Source organism: Bufo gargarizans, chromosome 9, assembly GCF_014858855.1.
Source record: "Bufo gargarizans isolate SCDJY-AF-19 chromosome 9, ASM1485885v1, whole genome shotgun sequence".
Taxonomy (NCBI): domain Eukaryota; kingdom Metazoa; phylum Chordata; class Amphibia; order Anura; family Bufonidae; genus Bufo; species Bufo gargarizans.
Window position 1 is genome coordinate 105953248 of NC_058088.1, and position 21873 is coordinate 105975120.

General features: G+C 40.4%; 1 protein-coding gene across 1 annotated transcript in view; it reads left to right on the plus strand.

Moving 5' to 3' along the window:
- Positions 1-21873, plus strand: part of LOC122946033 (vascular endothelial growth factor receptor kdr-like) — a 210584-nt gene that overhangs the window by 72929 nt on the left and 115782 nt on the right. Inside the window, exons 4-5 of the mRNA XM_044305322.1 lie at positions 5076-5203; positions 15258-15417. Coding sequence (XP_044161257.1) covers positions 5076-5203; positions 15258-15417 — 288 coding nt within the window. The remainder of the gene's footprint in view (positions 1-5075; positions 5204-15257; positions 15418-21873) is intronic.

Sequence of the window (21873 nt, forward strand, 5' to 3'; positions counted from 1 at the left end):
GACCTGTTCCTTCTGGACACGAAGGAACAGAAGTCTCACTGGCCAAGCTGCAGGGAAAGGAACATAAACAGCCTATGGATAGGGCAGGAGGCTGAAAAGCACTTCCACACCTACCTGCCACAGACACTCAGACTGGATCCCGTGCAAGACAGCAAGTGTCCACACACAAACACAAATGGACACTGCACACACACAAACACACAGGAAGCCAGATCCATAGGTGCATAACATAACAAAGGAAAACATAAAGTGGACCTCAACATAAACCTAAGAGTCACAGTTTGTTTGTTTGTTCATGACCACAAGGGTGGCCCCCACTGGCAGATTGAGTTCACAGGAGGCTGCTCCAGCTAAGCATGGCTGAAGCAACCCACTGAGCCATGCCAAACACAGAGGCTTTATAGGCCTAAGTGGCCACACCCACACAGACACACCCAGTGTCTCACACACACAGAAAGGGAGTTAACCCTTCCATCACCAGGGAAGGGAAAACACCACTTAAAGGGGAAGTGCACACAATAACATAAAACACAGTGCACACCATACACACATACCTAACATAGAAGTAGTCAGGTGTAACCGCATGCCACTGCAGCAAGCTGCCTAGCACCGCTCAGGCTGCTCTGCTGACACATACACAACACAACTAGTTGCCCGCGGCAACCACAAGTGAGGCCACACACTAGCGGCCCTCACCTGTGGTTGAACACCCAAACCAAACCGCAGGCAACCGCATGCGGTTAAGGAGTCACGACCATTACCGTGGCCGTGACAAGTGGATGTCAAGAGAAGGTTGGGAAGACCAAGAAAAATGCCAGGGACAGCTGCTCGTAGGATTGCTAGAAAGACAAATTGGAGCTCCCACTTGACTGCAAAAGATGTTCAGGAGGATTTAGCAGAATCTGGAGATGTGGTAAATTATTCTACTGTTCAGCGACAACTGCACAAATATGGCCTTGATGGAAGAGTCATCAGAAGAAAATCTCTCCTGTATTTGTAATGTCCCAGAGTGCTATTACCACTTCTGCACCCCGCTACTGTCTCATATGGGCTAATACAATGTCATCTTATGCATTTATTTCAGGTCCTGTACACTGTGCATATTTATTTCCTGCAACTGCTTATGTTCAAGTGCAATTTACCTGGTTCACCAGAAGGTGGCAGCAAGCATGGCAGAGCTACAGTTGGAGAGAATTAAACCCTTCTTTCCATTCTAACCCTCTCTCTTGGGAAGGGAGGTGACTAGTTAGTTAGAGATAGTTTAGCTTACCCCCTGCTTGGGGAAGTAAGCATGGGCTGGGCACATTGCCATTTGATGTGGCCACGCCAAGCCCTGTCTAAGCCAGCTAGAGCACCTTCAGCTCTGCTGGATATGGAGGCCACAGCTTGAAGCCTCTGAAGCCAGAAGGAAAGTTTTCCCTGGGCAAATCTAGAGTCAGACTACAGAAAGAAGTTGCAGCATATGGCTAAAGCAAAGTTATTCAGTCAGCCTGTCAGCACAGCAGAGCTAGAGAGCAACTTATGTAGCACAGTTGAGTTTGTTTGCCTGCCAGTGTTAATGCTAAAGCCTGCTGGGAACCAAAACAAAGCCTGAATCTGTTGGAGAAACGTTTATTTAAGTAAAGCTGTTATTAAACTTCATCACAAGGTTTGGACTCAATTTACTTCTTCAAATCCCTCAATTATTCACCTTATTTGCTCTGCTTCGGACGACAACGCCTGGGATCCAGCATATCCAAGTAGAAGCACTGCGAAGTACAAGTACACTTAAAGGGACATTGTAGGCCACCCTATACCACTCAGCCATTCCTACACCTGGGTACCACCAACACCATTTCTTTAAGGGACTATTTTGCTTTGTAGCAACTGGCATCACAAAAACATTCACTTTAAGGGACCCCTGGCCGTTGTCATGCGTCACATATTCTCACCATAAAATTCAGTCATAAGTTTGTAAAAAAACATCTAAACAATCCAATGCATTGTGGAAACAAGTCCTGTAGACTAATGAAGTTAAAATAGAACTCTTGTCACAATGAGGAAAGGCATGGTTGAAGAAAAAAGGGCACAGAATTTTATGATAACTCCTCTCCAACCATTAAGCATGGGGGTGAATCAATCATGCTTTGGGGTTGTGTTGCAGACAATGGCACAGGGAACAATTCACGGGGAGAGGGAAGAATGTATTCAATGAAATTTCAGCAAATTCTGGAAGTAAACATAACACCAACTGTAAAAAAAGCTGAAGTTGAAAAGAGAAAGGCTTTGACAAATGGATAATGGTCTTAATTCCTAAACTCAAAATCCACAATAGACTACCACAAAAGGCTCAAGCTGAAGGTTCTACCATGGCCCTCTTGATCTGAACATCATTGAAAATCTGTGGATAGACCTCAAAAGAGCAGTGCATGTAAGAAGGCCCAGCGATCTCACAGAACTGGAAGACTTTTACAAGGAAGAATGGATGAAAATCCCCCCCAAAAATAATTCAAAGACTCTTGGCTGGCTACAAAAAGCATTTACAAGCTGTGATACATGCCAAAGGGGGTGCTATTAGGTACTAACCATTAAGGGTGCCCAAAGTTTTGCTTCAGGCTTTTTTCCAAGATGAAAATATTATTATATATATATATATATATTTTTTATACAAAGGGAACGTGTCATCTTTAGCTTTATACTTTTTGGAGATTATTTAATCTTCAACTTGTTTAGCTGTTCACAGTAACATTAATTTTGACTTGGGGTGCTCAAACTTTTGCTTACCACTGTATGTTATCTTTGCACGTAACACAACTTTGTGAACTTGCAACCTGGGACGTATCTCTGTGATAACAGTCTTTTCCTTGCACAATAATGCTTATAATGCTTTTACACTCAGGGCAGGGGACTGGGCAGAGAAAACAACAGTGGGGGTAACATCAACACAGTGATGAGCACTTGAGTTCTGTTTATTTCCTCTCGTGGTTTCCTTCCAAGAACTTTGCACAATAGAAGGCACGTATGATTTATATAGCATTTGTTTTTACAAGGTAGAGCCCCGCTTTCTATGGTGCTGGAGCTCCCCTCCTCTGACTTGTTTGTATTAGATTATTATCTTACTAACTTAAAGGTAAACATCAGTCTCAGCTCGAGACTAAAGTCAGATACTTAAGTCATATCCAAGAAGCATAAAATGCAAGTACAGTAAAAGACTGGAGTCAATTAAGTGCACGTGTTGGTTTACAAAGCAGGTAATTAAAAAAGTGAATCAGAGGTGAGCCGTAGTTTGCCAGCATGACCACTGCACAGTGGATGGCGCCTTCTGCTTTTTGACTCCATCCACTGTTGCATTTCAAGTGCCTGCAACTGCTACAAACATCTGGTCAGTGGGGTACCTGGTGTCAGACCACCATAGATTTGATATTGATGACCTATCCGCCAGATATCTAAATGGTGGACAAACCCTTTAACTGTTCAGTTTGATGTGTAAACAAAGCTGATATCCCCTTTTAAGTTTATTTGATTTGGTTGTAAATATTTCAGAGCTCATCTGATGGATATTATACCTAACAAGATTGAGCAGCCTGCAATGTATGAGAATACACGGGGCTGCAAAAGACAAACAGTTGAAAATGTTTAATAAACCCAAAGAACAAAAATTCATTTTTAGTCAAAAACATGCATGTCAGTAAAAGAATGCCCCAAAGGTGTCATTACCTTTCAATTCTGGCTGCCTACAGCCACCACTAGGAGAAACCTAGGAGCTTAGGTTCATTTTTAGTCAAAAACAGGCAGCCAGAATTTAAAGGTAATGACACCTTTGGGGCATTTTTTTACTGACATGCATGTTTTTGATTAAAATGGAATTTTTGTTCTTTGGGTTTATAAAACATTTTCAACTGTTTGTCTTCTGCAGCCCCGTGTATTCTCATACATTGCAGGCTGCTCAATCTTGTTAGGTATAATATCCATCAGATGAGCTCTGAAATCTTTACAACCAAATCAAATAAACTTAAAAAGGATATCAGCTTTATGAACATTCAGAAAAGCAGAAGATGGGGGCTACAGACGAAACTGTTGGACATTTCATATTTCACACTGAGTGGTACTGAGCAGCCTGCAATGTATGAGGAATGCATACAGGCTGCAGAAGACCAATGTTTGAGAATTTTGAATAAAACCCAATTACAAAAAAAAATTTTTATCCATGCATTTTAGTAACAAAAAATATAACCAAAAGTGTCAATAGCCTTGAGCTCAAGGGATTTGGAGCCCTGTATCAGAAAACATAGCTGATACCACTATAAAGATATTTTATAAAATAATAAATGTGCACAGAATTTTGGACCTATGTAGATTAACAAATATACAGTGTTTAAGGGTGGGCACCCACTGTAAGGCCTCATGCACATGACGGTGTCCATTTTGCAGTCTGCAAACCACAGATCTGTAAAATACAGATGTGGTTTGCGTGCCTTCTGCATTTTATTTTTACTTCAATGGGTCCATAGTGCGCATTATGTAGACATATTTTATCTTTTTGCGGATCGGAAATATGGATGCAGAAAGCACACTGATGATCCATGTGCTTTCCAGTTTCTTATGTCTGTTCCACAAAAAAAAGTAGAATATCCTATACTTGGCCACAAAATGTGAGCCACGGACCCATTGAAGTCAGTGGGTCCAAGTAAAGTGCTGATGCTGACTGCAAAATGCATATGGTTGTGTGCATGAGGACTAAGCAGCATGTATGGGATACACAATTCAACATAGCTAATCTAGTGTCCCCCAGTAGGTTTGCCTAGCAGCATATCACCGTAAATAATGATAGCATAGTAATACCACACCAAAAGCCTCTGAATAATAGTTCCTACAGCAGTACCCTAATGCACTGACAATCATCTCTGCAGAGCAGTGCTTGACACCTGCGTCTGTATGGCAGTGCCTGAGTGCCACAGAGCTCATCAGAACTCAGAAAAAGTGAATGGAGGGTATATCAATGATTAGACTTCTGTTATATGTGCCATTATGTTTAGTGCTGGGAAGTATGAACTATAAATACAAGACAAAAGGATAACCCATTATGTTTCTTGTAGATAACTCTCAGCCATTCCTAGAAATGAACACTCTTAAACCTGGTACTGCACATATGGATGCTAAGGCGAAAGAACTGATTGTTCCATGCCGCGTGAGCTCACCGAAATTTAAAGTCACTTTGCATTATGTAAGTATTTGATTTACTATGATTGTGCTAAAAACATATTTTGCCTGGAAGAGATTTGGGAACATCTGTTTAGCATACAGCACTACGATCCCAGTATGTGATGTATAGAAGTGCTAGGTAGTGCCTTGTACATTGTGTGCTCTTTATACAATGGAATATACATTTATAGACATGTTCAGCAATATATCTTTACATTCTCACTGGGAATGAATTCTCCTGTTTGAACAATGGTTTTAAAAAAAAATCAGGAAATGGTAACAAATTTCCTCCCTTTGCATAATTTACAGATGTACAGATCTGCATTGAAAAGCAGTGACCTCAATTCATGAGGGCAGACATGAAATGTATAGATACTGTATATCTACAGTTTATATCTGTGCTTATTTGCTACCTAAATAATTCACTTGAACTGGTGGCAAAGTGTTTGCTGATGGTTAATAGTTATGGTCTGGCACTTCTGAAATGACAAATTTACATAGAACTATGTAAAACCTATGGAAAACCTGTTCCTTAAAGGGAACCTGTCAACATGAAAATGCAGTGCAATCTGCAGGAAGCTTGTTATAGAGCAGGAGGAGCTGAGCAAATTGATATACATTTCAATGGGAAAAGATTCAGCATGACTGATTTATTTGAATCCCTTCTCATTCGAAGCTTCGGAGTCCAGTGGGTGGGGCTATCAGAGATTGTCAGCCTTTCCTGCATACAAAGATCACTGATAGGGCTACCAAGTGGACTCCTAAGCTCACAAAGAGAAGATATTTCAATAAATAAAATACATAAACTGAAACTTTTCCCACAAAACTATATATAACTAGAATTGTATCGATCTGCTCAGCTCCTCCTGCTGGTTTCATGTGTTTTGAAGTACATTACTCCAATATATTATTGATTTAATGGCCATACAATACCTGACAGACTCAGCTTACTATCCGATGGATCGCAACATTGCAAAGTCCAAGATGCTTTTTATAATATATCTTAAAAAGTGGCACTGGCCTTAAGTGACTGATGTTTTAGATATAAGATTGGTACTTAAAGGGAATCTTTCCGCTCCAAAACATCTCCCAAATTAGAGTAAGTGGTGTATAGTGTAAGTGACGCTGAGCCCGGTCATGTCATTTATATCTTCATACTCACTCGCATTCTGATGCCATGCTCCAACAAACCGGCCATAAAATGCATTGAGAGGACTCCTGAGCTCATGCACATAGTAGAGAGGACTCGAAGAGGAGTCCTGTCAGTGCATTTTACTGCTGGTTTGTCGTAATGCAAGTGAGTATGAAGATAAAAAGTACATCATCAGACTCAGCACCACTTACTGTAATTCAAGGGGAGCTGACAGATTCCCTTTAAAGGGGTATGCTTCTGAGTACACATGACTTTAAGAGAGATCAATAAAGATATTTAGCCTAGCTTGGGCAAGCCATAACCCTCTGTCGTATACTCATATGTACTAAGCAAACGTCTGCTGCAGACATGTAACTGGCAGTATTGCCTTTGTTCTGTATGATCCTAAGGTGATATATTTTACGACACATATATGAAACTAGGGTTATTCCTAATCCTCAATGGTTTAAGCAGATGCCCTCGTAGCAGACTTATTCCACTCGGGAGGATTCTGATGTATTGCACAGGAGGCAGCTTTTGCTTTCTCTCCATTGACTGTGTTTTGACAGAATTTACAAACCATAATTCTTCTTGAAGTGACATTCTCTTGAAGTTGTGTTTCTGTTTCAAATTGTTTAATTACAGTTTGGGCATGTCTCTCGGAGGCTGCTATACAAAGACTGTTGAAATTGGCAAGCTATCCTGAGAAGAATTTCACGCTGAGTGATTACAAATTTAGCGATATGTTGCAATGCTTGAATTGATAAAACACACAGATATATGAAAGTGTCCTAAGAATCACATGAGTTACTCCATCTACTATTTTCTGCTTAAGGCCTCATTCACACGTCAGTGTGTCCGTGTTCTCCACAGGCAACACATGTACCCATTTTAATGCGTGTGTTCACATATCCGTGTTTTAGCGCAGTCCGTAGGTCCTTGGTTTTAGCATGTCCATGTTTACAAATCCATCATACCCATTATAGTCTATGGGTCCATGAAATAACACAGACCCAAGACGGACACCATCTGTTTTTCGTCTGTGTTTGACGGACCATTTATAGGAGATGCTCTGAAAAAGCATTTTTTTGCTGTGCAGTGTCCGTAGAACAGGGATGACACATGAAGAGCAAAAAACGGACACAGGGAGCAAACATAGATTGTTTATGGAAATCTTCACAGATGAATCACTGACCCTCTAATCAAGGATTTCATCACAGACATGTGACTAAGGGCTAAGTCTGAAGATGCATTTTCCATCATTTAAAGAGCACCTGTCAGCAGGATCTACCCTATTAAATCAGGTATACTGTCTGGTAGGATTAATTCTGCTGGTTAAAATGATAGCTGTCGTGAAAATCGGTTGTGGCATTCCTGAAAAATAAGACTTTTGTTCTTTATACTAATATAGGCTTCAGTGCACCAAGGGGCGGGGTCTGTCTCCTTCATGCACCTCAGCTCCTCACCATTCTAGTGCTGGCCCCACCCCTCTGCATACTGAAACCCTAATTTGCATAAATAATAAAAGTATGTTTTTTCTCGGGAACACCGCAGCCAATTTTCACAAGACAGGTGTCATTTGAATCAGCAGGATCAGCCCTACCAGGCAGTATACCTGATTTAATAAGGTTAATCCTCCTAATAGGTTCTTCTTAACACAATAGTGCAACACAATAAGGGTTGCCTACCAAGCTGGCAAAGTACAGGCCGGTAATAATGCTTTCCAGTGTAATTCCCTGCATCACGAACACTTAGATTCCTGTTAGGACCAATTTCATAGGAAGTTAGTTTTCCTTCCAGTTTGTTTTAGGTCTTTGGAAGGAAAGGAAACTAACATGCACATTGTAAGGATTCACAAATTCCAGACAGAATTTCCCAATGCATAGTAATTGAAAGTAGCCTTGGAAAGTTATAATTGGCATTTATCTGTAATTAGTTCAGGCCTCATAATTTCTTTGTTTTTACTGATGGTAACGGTCACGCTCTCTATTCCTTGCGTATTAGCTGCCTCTTAAGATTTATTCTGATTACAATTCTGCTTCTAGAAAGGAAATGATAGAGTCGTGTGGAGACATTCAGTCGGCTTCCTGTGTATAAAGGAAGCCCAGGCAGGGAAGTACTCAGTGATGGTAAATATAGAAAGTCCAAATTTAATCTGACAGGCACTACCTGTAAAAAAAATCACAGAGGAATCATTTTACGAACGTCCACAGAGGAATCATCTTAATTCACAGTTAATTGTTCTTAAAGGTTTAAACCCTCTTTGCATGCCCTGTTGTTTAAAGGGATACTAATCCAAATATTATCACATATTAGCAGCCTATAAACATGGGTGGAAAGTTTACTGGATATAATTATTCAGTTCACTGGTATGTATTCTACTTCCTGTCTAGGCTCTTTCACTTCCTCTTTGTTTAGACTTTTAGTATGGCAAAGTCTCACTGAACTGTCTCAGTCAGACCATCACTGTGGCCTGAGATGGTGTGTGTGATTCATTAGAGTATCATACATTATACTAATAAATCCAATGCTCTTTATGTGGACATCTTTATCTGAGTCTATTAAAAGAACAATAAATCTGTCATACTGTCATCCCCATTCTACACCTAGGCTCATACTAACAGATAAAATCTCTATCTATATAGGAGTTTAATCTCTCTGTGGTGACTGATACAGAAACACAGTACTTTCTACTTAATGTTTAATGGTATAGTACTGTTAAAATGAAAACGAATAACAACTAAAAATGCTTTAAAAAAAACTTGTTTCTATGAATCTTCAGTTTAAAAACAAAACATTGTTAAAGGGGTTTTCTGGGATTTTAATATCAATGAACTATCCTCAGGATAGGTCACCAATATCAGATTGGAGGCGGTCCAACACCTAGCACTCTCACCAGTCAGCTTGTCTCTTCTATGGGACGGCTCGTTGATATACACTTGAATAGGAAGGAGCCGTCCCATTGAAATGATTGGGATAGCTTGTAATTACACCTGCTAACCACCGTGATATCGACAGCGAGCAGGTAAACAATGGTAAACAAAGGCACCGCTCACATGGAAATCGGCAGGGGTGCTGGGTGTTGGACCAGGGTTAGCAAACAGAATTTTTCTTTTTTCTGGACAACTTATCCCAAAATCAAGGACAGACAATATTTTTTATGGACAATTTTGGAAAATCATAATAAATTATAGAGATTATACATTATACAGGTTTATAGCTCAATATACTGATAATAACTCATTACCAGCATTTACTGTAAGCTGTAAAATGTTAAAAATTACCACCAAAATAGCATAGGCAAGTATAGCAGCCTCAAAAAAATCCCAGACACTATTTTTTTTCATGGACACAGGAAAAAAGTTGCCTAATTTTTTCGGGCTGTCCAGAAATTTCTGGACTGTTGGCAACCCTGTGTTGGACCCCCGTCAATCTGATATTGATGATCTATCCTGAGGATAGGACATCAATATTACAATCCCGGAAAAAAAACCTTCAAGGGTATTACCATAGACTGATAAAATTGCCAGAGGCAGTTGGAGCAGAATAGAAGTTCTAGGTTTTAACAGCTGGGGAGCGGCAAGTTATAGATCACTGGTTTATGCAATGTGATATACAGTAGTACTTTAGTAATCAGTATGTGGCCTTCTGTCTTTTTAACCCCTTGACAACTCGGCCAATTTTAGTTTTTGTGTTTTTTGTTTTTTTTTGCTTTCTACCTTTCAAAAGCCACAACTTTTTTATTTTTTTACTTTTGGTAAAGGGGGTAACTAGATTGTTAAGAAAAACCAAACTGAAAGCATGCAAAAGGGTGCATCCACACAGCCAGTAAGTCTAGACAGTGTCAGGCTGTAGGGACACACCTAAGTTAAATTATAATGCCCAGTTATAAAGTTATTCACACATTTCCGGGAGGACTAATAGAGGAATGGCTCATACGAACTATTCTAGAGTTGTTATTTCATGGGGAATGAAAGTGTTTACTCAAACTAACTTGTCAGAAGAGGTCCTTTTTAAAGGAAGTACTAGTTAGAGGCTGGAGTAACATACCTTTTCCAGAGCTTTTCTTATCAGGAATAGTGTAAATTAGAACTTTTATTCTGCCAGGCACTGGAGGTGCAGCAGTGAAGCAGTGTTCTCTGCTTTGAGCTGCTTCACAACTCCCTCCCTCCTGCTGTGAGTGACAGCTGGTCTGGTCTCATGGTTGGATGCTAGAGCTGTCAGAGCAAAGAAGATGAGCTTCAAACAAGGTCAATGCAGAGAGTGAGAACACTTAACAGTGAAACTGTGTCTACTGGGCACATTCAGGAGCAGTGCTTTCCAGAATAAAAGTTCATATTCACACTACTCCTATTAATAAAAGTTCAACAAAAGGTATGTTTGTCCTGTTTTTTTTCCAGATTTTACTTAGCATTGTCAACAGTTTTACATGGTCAAAGCTGCTGACAAACTCCCTGTTTAAGCCTCAACATTAATACAATATGCTGCATTCTCTTCGATTTGCAAATGCTTAGCATATAGCAAGATGGTAAATCTTTAGAAGATGAAATTGGCAAAAGCCGATGCAGCCTCTAGGAATTCATAGATTATTGGCTGCCAACACTGCGTATACATTAATACGGTACGTCATATGGTCAGAAGAGGACAAATCAGATAAGGTGTACTGTATGAAACAGCCAACAACTGCCAGAATGCTATTATCAGGCAAATACCAAGCGCTGCAGTCTATTTGATGACATTAGCACAAAAATGTTTTTGTTGTGTACAATTCAATCATTTTCCATAGATATGTCTTAAATTATCACATAGCCTAAAACCTATTTCTATTGCCTGGGACAGACCACAATAACTGGCTATAAATATAAATCACTGCAAACAGGCCCCCGGGACAATGTGATCTATGTTTTGGGTGGTTGAAGTTGAGTCATGGAGGTACATTACGGCATACAGTCGAGATGAGAGAGTGATCCTGATGACAAGCAGTGACAGCTCTGATGGGAATAGTCTTGTGGTTTGGATGCTTTCATGAATATCATGATAAATACCTTCCCTGTCTTTCAATACTATGCATAAGTAACGATGTTGATTGACTTGAATAGGATCAAGGAAATATGGAACCAATTAATGTAATGTAGCATGTAGGAAGAACTTCACTATATAACTGAAAGATCTGTAGCTAGGAGTATTGTCCTCGTTAAAGCACAGCGCCTACTTTATTCTATAGAGTGTTCATTTAGAAGAAGTCATTTTTCCCACAAATCCGTGAATGATTGCCACTTGTTTAGTAGAAAAACACAGAGTTTTCATAAATAAAAACAATGGCGGTCATTTATTATGTGTTGCACGCCACTTTATGTAGTATTTAGGTCACAGATTTTGTTGCAGAGGTGTTTTGCAACAAAATCTGTGACTTTACCCTGCTCACATAATGCAAGTAAACCTTGTGGCATTCTGCTTACTCTTCCTGGGAGTCGGGTTCCCACCCCGGACGTATATATAGAAACTCCCTGAATTTTGATAAAAACTTGTGAGACTTTATTTGGAAATGCAGCTGTATAAATCCGGTGTAACGCTTCGGCCTTTTTCAAACTACAGCAAAGCGTCAGAAAACACAATGTCAATGAGTGTGAAATAAACCACGGCAGTGTGTTACAATAAAATCCATTTTAGTGTTTTGTTTACAATGTTAATTGATACCAAATTTAGATACCAAAGTTTTCAAGCCCACGCCATCATCATTACGTACTATACAGTACTGAGTCTTGACTCACAAGTCAACTAAGTAGGAATGGTTTAAGACTGTATTCAGATGGTGTGTTTGGATGCAGTAAAAACCATCAAACCAACACCATCAGAAAAAAGACATACTGCTTATACATTGAACTCAATAATAAAATAGTACACATCAAGCCTTTGCACTCTGCCTAGTGGTTGCTGCAGTCAGAATCTATGTCTGTGCAGGTCATTTGGAGATCGGTATCAGAAAAACATATGTCAACCAGAATTAACCATAAACGTTTTCTTGAGAACATGGACTGTAGTTGTCTACTGTAAAATATTCAAAACTTGCAAGTTTTTAAATGAATTTACATAGATTTGTAAATGTGTTAGTGCTATAGCTGTATCCATAGTCTTAATATTGAGCATTAATTTATACAGTCACCTTATCGTTAGCATTTTGTGATGTTAGTGGAAATCCGCCTCAGTTCGTATGTTATATGCTTTGTCCACTAGATGACAGTATATAACCTGACACTTTATAGAGTATTATTCTTCATGTGGTGCCTCTGATAAACAATAGTTTTCTATGCGAAAGATAATTTTCTTGTCTCTTTTACCTTATTTACTAATGTACAGTCAGGTCCATAAATATTGGGACATCGACACAATTCTAAAATGTTTGGCTCTATACACCACCACAATAGATTTTAAATTAAACGAACTAGATGTGCTTTAACTGCAGACTGTCAGCTTTAATTTGAGGGTATTTACATCCAAATCAGGTGAACGGTGTAGGAATTACAACAGTTTGCATATGTGCCTCCCACTTGATAAGGAACCAAAAGTAATGGGACAGAAAAATAATCATAAATCAAACTTTCACTTTTTAATACTTGGTTGCAAATCCTTTGCAGTCAATTGCAGCCTGAAGTCTGGAACGCATAGACCTCACCAGACGCTGGGTTTCATCCCTGGTGATGCTCTGCCAGGCCTCTACTGCAACTGTCTTCAGTTCCTGCTTGTTCTTGGGGCATTTTCAGTTTTGTCTTCAGCAAGTGAAATGCATGCTCAATCGGATTCAGGTCAGGTGATTGACTTGGCCTTGCATAACATTCCACTTCTTTCCCTTAAAAAACTCTTTGGTTGCTTTTGCAGTATGCTTTGGGTCATTGTCCATCTGCACTGTGAAGCGCCGTCCAATGAGTTCTGAAGCATTTGGCTGAATATGAGCAGATAATATTGCCCAAAACACTTCAGAATTCATCCTGCTGCTTTTGTCAGCAGTCACATCATCAATAAATACAAGAGAACCAGTTCCATTGGCAGCCATACATGCCCACACCATGACACTACCACCACCATGCTTCACTGATGAGGTGGTATGCTTAGGATCATGAGCAGTTCCTTTCCTTCTCCATACTCTTCTCTTACCATTAATCTGGTACAAGTTTATCTTGGTCTCATCTGTCCATAGGATGTTGTTCCAGAACTGTGAAAGCTTTTTTAGATGTCGTTTGGCAAACTCTAATCTGGCCTTCCTGTTTTTGAGGCTCACCAAGGGTTTACATCTTGTGGTGAACCCTCTGTATTCACTCTGGTGAAGTCTTCTCTTGATTGTTGACTTTGACTCACATACAACTACCTCCAGGAGAGTGTTCTTGATCTGGCCAACTGTTGTGAAGGGGGTTTTCTTCAACAGGGAAATAATTATTCGGTCATCCACCACAGTTGTTTTCTGTGGTCTTCCGGGTCTTTTGGTGTTGCTGAGCTCACCGGTGCATTCCTTCTTTTTAAGAATGTTCCAAACAGTTGTTTTGGCCGCGCCTAATGTTTTTGCTATCTCTCTGATGGGTTTGTTTTGTTTTTTCAGCCTAATAATGGCTTACTTCACTGATAGTGACAGCCCTTTGGATCTCATCTTGAGAGTTGACAGCAACAGATTCCAAATGCAAATAGCACACTTGAAATGAACTCTGGACCTTTTATCTGCTCATTATAATTGGGATAATGAGGGAATAACACACACCTGGCCATGGGAAAAAAAACTATAGGACTTTGCAACAGGCACAGCGGTTTTTCAGAAGTTTGACAAAGATCCATAAAGGTTGAAAAGTTACTGTGCCTGTTCATGTTAATAAAGTCCTGTCATGTTTCTAGATATGGAGTGTTGCAGTTTCTTCTAATGTACTGTTCTGAGGATGACATTCGCTTCATAGCCTCTAAACTTAGACTATCAAGTTGGTTTGTGCTGCTGCTTCTCTCGTGCATTATGCACTTTTGCATGGTGCTTTGCAAAAAGGTTACAATGCTCCATTGGCTCCAAAGTTTCTTCGCCCCTCACTAACACAAATCATGTTAGCTTATGAAGATTTCATGGTCGCAGCATTGGTTGTCACATTTTAGCCTTACTCCTAAACACTTATAGGAGGGAGCAGTCCTTATACTACAGAGCTGGTAAAAGTCAAAGTGCATAATGTGAACTATGTGTGGTATGAACAAAGTCTTCAGGTAGAGATTATAGCTGTAAATAAACCAGAGAGAATCCGTTTGTGGTTAAAATATACCTTTGAAAAATGTTGAATATTTTTTATGGAACAACTCCTTTAAAGGTGTTCTCCAAGAATGATTTAAAATGGCCACCAGTACCCTGTTGTAGTATGTGATCAGGGCAAGTTGCAACCACTTACAGAGAGGCCTAGAAGATTGAGGGAACAAGGCCTCAGTGCACAACCCAGTGCGCTACAATAGATGGTAATTATGCTATCCTGCCTGTGATATGCCATCATGGGTGAGCAGCCTGACAGGAACACTAACCAATATGTAGTAGATCCAATAGATCTACTAGATGCCAGAGCTCAGTGTACAGTCAAGGCTCTGTCCCCTTACCCACCCTAGGCAGCTCTGCAAGTGAAAGCCACCAGTCCTGCTCATATTCTAGGACAGGTTGCTGGAGGTCATTTCAAATTATTCCCTGAGAACCCCTTTAACCTTTTCTGTGTTCTGCCTTGAAAATGTCTTTCATCAGGTTCACTCTGCAAGAGTTTTACTTTTATATAATGTATACTGTCAAAATATGGATGTAGCAGTCTTAAAGTTGCTGCTTAGCTTATTAGATTGTTTCCTGAATGTCAAATTAAAGACTGCTACCTCTGTATATACATTTATGTAAGATAATGTAAAAATGTGTTTTGTAAAAAGGGTAACTTTTTATTCCTCCCTTCAGTTCAACAATAAATTTAAAATAGATCAGCGTGGAATGGAGTGGGACCCTAAGATTGGCTTTACAATACCATCTCCTCACCACAGTCTTCAAGAAATTTTACAGTGTGAAACTGAGGTCAGAGGAAAACATTACCGCACCCTGTTCTGGAAACAAAACGTAGGTAAGCATGAAGTATTGTTTTTGGACTTTCACTTTTAGTTATGGATGAATTTTAATAATTTTTTATTAAAACATTTGTAACACAGTTTTTCTAGACTCAGGTCCTGTTTCGAGTTTGTGGCACCTATGGACCTTTACACTTCTCAACAGTTAAAGGGGTTTTCCGGGATTTTAATATTGATGACCTATCTTTGATAGGTCATCAATATCAGATAGGCGCAGGTCCAACTCTTGGCACTGCCGCCGATCAGCTGGTTGAGTAGAAGGCTGCACACTGTGCATTGTTTACCTGCTTGCCGTCCACATCGCAGCGGCAAGCAGTTGTAATTACACGAAGCCGCCCCATTCATTTCTATGGGATGGCTCATTCCTATATACTTGAATAGGGAAGAGCCGTCCCATAGAAGTGAATGGGACGGCGTCTTGTAATTGCACCTGCTCACCACTGCGATGTGGACGGTGAGCAGGTAAACAATGAAGGTAAGGCTGCACTTGCACGGCAAGGGGTCCTGAGGATAGATCATCCATATTAAAATCCCTGAAAACCCCTTTAGCAATTATATCATACTTTCTACTACTTAAATTTAGCCATTGAAAACAAAAACTTAAGAATGATTTCGAGATCCATCTCAAAGTCTAGCAAATGATGACTTGGCAACCCTAATGGCCTGTATTCCAATTTAGCCCAATGTTCTCTAATGGTTAAACATCTTGAAACAAACATTTCCACTATTACTGGGACCGGTATTCATGGCTCAATCATGCAGAAGAACAAAATGGATCTTATCCAGTGCTGTCATCAAGGATTCAACCAAAGATTTTATAAATTAAGGTTCACTGTGTCAGATATGTTGCATTAAAAGCATGTTTCAGAATCAAACCAATTATTTCCTTAAAAACATGGTATAGACTCAAGTTTGAGTCCAAGACATGTTTTGAAGGGGTTGTGCCACTAATATAAAGGTTTGCCACCCAAAAGATATCACTTCACTAAGATATCAGTAACCACCCTAGTCTACAGTTATTAGCCAACCATTGCAACCTGTGGCAAATCTGCTTTGATATTCAGATGCTGTAGGTTATGTCCTGCATTGGAGCCGTGTAATGTAGGATGCACAAGAGCCATTAGTAAGAACAAGGGATGTTAGTGTCACATGATCTGCTGATGTCAGGACACAACTCACTGCCCTAAGGCATGATGGGACAGCAGACACATGACAAGCCATGAATAGAATTCAAGCATGGGAGATAAAAGTAACCTGCAAATGAGGGAGATTTGAACAGAAAACAATCCAAGGAATGAGAGCTAGATTAATTGATGAAAATAAACTTTAGAGTGAAAAGTATTATATGGCACAACCCCTTTAACTCGGACACAAAAAGTGAGCCTTTGTTTATGAAATGTTGAATCCTTGATAAATGCACCATTTTCTTTCCATTTTGTTCTTCTGCATGGTTGATTAAAAAATACAGTATAGCTTTCCTGCTCAGACACAAATCAGACTCCAGTTGCTTAAGGTAAGGCTTATTCTTCTGTTTGGCAGGTTGAAATATCATGTCCTCATTCAGATTCTAGAATTAGTAATATTTTTTGCACGCTTCTTGCTAAAAAGGACAACATATTTTTTTATTTTTGCTTAGCAGTTGGGTATTTTTATCCATCAATCTGCCAAAACACAAATGACATCCATAGTGGATCACTCAAAACTTCTCAGTTTGGGATTACGTACACAGGACCACTGGCGGGAGGCACTTTGTGTCGCTACTGGAGTTTTTCTATAACTTGAAATAACATGGGATAATTTATGTTTTGAGTGAGCCTATCCAGCAGGTTTGGCAGCATTCATTTTTTTTTCTGCAAACTTCATAAGTACTAGGAATGAGAGAAAAATAATTCAGCGTTCTGACTTATCCAATGCGTCACTCTGCTGTCCGGCTATTCCATATTAACTAAGGGCTTCTATATTTGTTGATAGAACAATCATGAGTGAATTATTAAGTTTCACTGGCCAAACGCCTAGTAAAAATGAATGACAGGTGAGGAAATGGAGGGTGAACTCGATACTTATAACTAAATCCCAAGGATTAAACATTTCATGAAGTTCATAGTATTTATGTAAATCACTCACAAGTAACTTTGCTTCAGTGGTCATCACTTTTCGTTTTTGAGTTTTATTTCGATTTACACACATTTCATAGGTGATTAGAATCCTTTTTAGTTTCAAATGCATAAATGAGCCATATGTATCAAAATTAGGGGAAAAAGATCATTAAAAATAGAGATGTAGTAGTTGCCCATAAGGAGTGGTAGTGGATTCATAACGGTAGTTAAAGGAATTGTTGAGTTAATCCTCATCTGTTGGCCAAAGGAGAGAGTTGCCACAAGAGCATCTCTCACTTTGGTGGACCTGACCTTTCCTACATTACACAACCGCCTGGTATAAAAGGGCACTATGGTGGTGTTGCAGGGAAATTAGACACTTATTGCCATGCTTTCTGACAGATTATAGCTGACTGTTCCAACAAGGTCACACTTTATGATCTGTTTATTGTCAAAGGATTGTGCAAAGCCGAAAAACCCTTTAATGTTGAAATATTAAATCAAAATAAAGCCCCACAGTTAGATATTTTAGATGTAATAGTGATTGATTGCAATAATCTCATTTCTCTGTGGCACACTCACAGGGATCCGGGATGCTGAGATTTGGTGAACTGTTTTAGTAAATAAGGTTCTTCACTATTACCATTCAGTGAAGCTCTATCTCCAGTTGAACACACCGATGGTACAGAAAATCAGTATAAACGTCTACTTCCTGCTTTTTTGAAAAAATATATTTAAAACTGCAATATTTGCCCTGTGCAATCATAGTCTTTGTCAGTTAAAAAAGGTTGATCCCTCTTGCAAGTAAAGGAGGTCCTGTCCTGTAACTTATTGGTAAATTATTATATTTACTATTACTACCCTGCTTCAGTTCACAAATTCCAACAAACACCAAGGACAAAACTGCATTTATTTTTCATGAATTGTTCCTTAACCTCTTAAGGACATAGGGCGTACAGGTACGCCCTTGTGCCCTGGTACTTAAGGACACAGGGCGTACATGTACGCCCTGTGCATTTTCGATCACCGCCGCACGGCGGGCGGTGATCGGAACACCGTGCCTGCTCAAATCATTGAGCAGGCACTTGGAGCAAATGCGCCGGGGGGTCCGGTGACCCCCCCATGTATGCGATCGCAGAAAACCGCAGGTCAATTCAGACCTGCGGTTTTCTGCGTTTCCGGGTTATTCGGGTCTCTGAAGTCCCGATAACCCGGAACAGGATGGTGATGGTGGTGTGATTTCACTCCACCAATCACCATCCAGCGATCCTGAGTGGTGATGGTGACATCACCACTCAGGATCGCTTTCTGATTGGTCTGTGGGCGGTCCGGCGGCAGATTCAAAAGAGGCAGGCGCTCCTCTCCTCCTCCTTTTGTGTTCCGGAGCCGGAGGAGAGAGGAGCTGCCTGCACGTGTCTGCTGCACCCGATCTGTGCCCCCCAGGACCCGATCTGTGCCCCCCAGGACCCGATCTGTGCCCCCCAGGACCCCATCAGGTACATAGGGACAGCTAGGGAAAGTTTGGTTTAGGCAGGGAAAAAAAAAGGGAAAGTTAGTTTTTGAACTTTGATTGCATCACCCTAGTTAGGGTGTCTGGGGTCCACAGCACAGCTGTGTGACCCTAGACCCCCCAGGGGTGCTGCCACAAATTCATGGAGGCCTATGTACCTGGAAGAGAGGTCGCGGTTGATGAGTCTCTCATTGCGTTCAAGGGGAGACTCATTTTCCGCCAGTATGTGCCCTCCAAGCGGGCGAGGTATGGCGTGAAGCTATACAAAATTTGTGAGAGTACCTCAGGGTACACTTACAAATTTCGTGTATACGAGGGGCGAGATTCCCGGATTCAACCCCCAGAATGTCCCCCCACTCTGGGTGTTACCGGGAAACTTGTGTGGGACCTTATGTACCCACTGCTGGATAAGGGTTACCACCTTTACGTGGATAACTTTTATACCAGTATCCCCTTGTTCCAGTCCCTTGCCGCCAGATCCACGTCCGCTTGTGGGACCGTGCGGAAAAATCAACGCGGCCTCCCTGCCCACCCCCTCCAGGTACCTATCCCCAGGGGTGAGACCCGTGCCCTTACCACTGGAAACCTGTTGCTGGTCAGGTATAAGGACAAGAGGGATGTCCTTATGCTGTCCACAATTCATGGTAACGGCATCACCCCTGTCCTCAAGCCCGATTGTATCGTCGCTTACAATCGGTATATGGGAGGAGTTGATCTCTCTGATCAAGTCCTCAAGCCATATAACGCCATGCGCAAAACCCGGGCATGGTACAAAAAAGTTGCGGTCTACTTGGTGCAGGTTGCCATGTACAACTCTTTTGTACTATCCCGAAGCGCTGGCAGCACAGGGACATTCCTCCAGTTCTATGAGGCAGTCCTCAAGGCCCTGATCTTTTCGGACCGGGAAAGAGCAGGCCGGAGTACCTCGGGAACTGTAGGTGCCCGGATCGTCCCTGGCCAACACTTTCCAGGTGTGGTCCCCCATACTGGAAAGAAGGGACGAACCCAAAAAAAGTGCAGAGTGTGTCGCAGGAGGGGGATACGGAAGGACACGACTACTCAGTGCGACACTTGCCCCGATCATCCGGGCCTCTGCATTGACGGTTGCTTCAGGGAGTATCACACTTCCATGGAGTACTAAATTTATATCCCAATTTAGCACTGACATCGGATAAAAAAAAATGGTTCTCAGACTTGAGACACCCAAAAAAACTAAAATAATTTATTAAAAGTAGACATAGGTATTGCCGCGTCGGTAATAATCTCCTCTATAAAAATGCCCCATTACCTAACCCCCCAGATTAACACGGTCCAGAAAAAAAAAAAAAAGGTGCAAAAAAAGTTTTTTTTTTGTCACCTTACATAATAAAAAGTTTAATAGCAAGCGATCAAAAAGTCATATAGCCCCCAAATTAGTGCCAATAAAACCGTCATCTCATCCCGCAAAAAATGAGCCCCCACATAAGATAATCAGATAAAAAAAAAAATAGAAAATGACTCTTAGACTTTAGAGATCCAAAAATTTTTTTAGGGTATCAAAAAGGATAATATAGTCTAAAACCTAAATAATTGTAAAAAAAAGTTGACTTATTAGGTATCGCCGCGTCCGTAAGAATCTCCTCTATAAAAATACCCCATGACCCAACCCCCCAGATTAACACAGTAAAAAAAAAAAAAAAAAAATAGGTGCAAAAAAATATTTTTTTTGTCACCTTACATAACAAAAAGTTTAATAGCAAGCGATCAAAAAGTCATATAGCCCCCAAAATAGTGCCAATAAAACCATCCGCTCATCCCGCAAAAAATGAGCCCCCACATAAGATAATTGGCTAAAAGAAAATAAAAGAAAATGACACTTAGACTTTAGAGATACCCAAAAAAAAATGTTGTATCAAAAAAGATAATATAGTCAAAAACCTAAATAATTGTAAAAAAAAAAGTAGACTTATTAGATATTGCCGCGTCCGTAAGAATCTCCTCTATAACAATATCCCATGACCTAACTACCCAGATTAACACGGTTAAAAAAAAAATTAAAAAAACAGTGCCAAAACCGCTATTTTTGACACTTTTCCATTTCAGTCCGTTTTTTCCGGTAACAAAACAAGGGTTAACAACCAAACAAAAGTTAAAATTTATTACCCTGATACTGCAGTTTACAGAAACGCCACATTTGTGGTCGTAAACTGCTGTATCCGTAAAAGGGAGGCCGCAAAAGGAAAGGACCGACATGGTTTCTGGAAGGCCGATTTTGATGGCCTTTTTTATTGACACCATATCCCTTTTGAAGCCCCCCTGATGCCCCCCTAGAGTAAAAACTCCCTAAAATTGACCCCATCTAAGAAACTACACCCCTCAAGGTATTCAAATATGATTATACAAACTTTATTAACCCTTTAGGTGTTCCTCAACAGTTAATGGCAAATGGAGATGAAATATCAGAATTTCTATTTTTGGTAACCTTGCCTCACAAAAATGTAATATAGAGCAACCAAAAATTATATTTGCCCTAAAAATACTCCCCCAAAAAATGCCACCTTATCCCGTAGTTTCCAAAATGGGGTCACTTTTAGGGAGTTTCGACTCCAGGGGTGCATCAGGGGGGTTGAAACAGGACACGGTGTAAATAAACCGGTCCATAAAAATCAGCCCTCCAAAAACCACACGGCGCACCTTTCACTCTACGCCCCGCTGTGTGGCCGTACAGTAGTGTACGGCCACATATTGGGTGTTTCTGTAAACGGCAGAGTCAGGGTAATAAAGATACAGTCTTGTTTGGCTGTTAACCCTTGCTTTGTTAGTGGAAAACATGGGTTAAAATGGAAAATAAGGCAAAAAAATGGAAT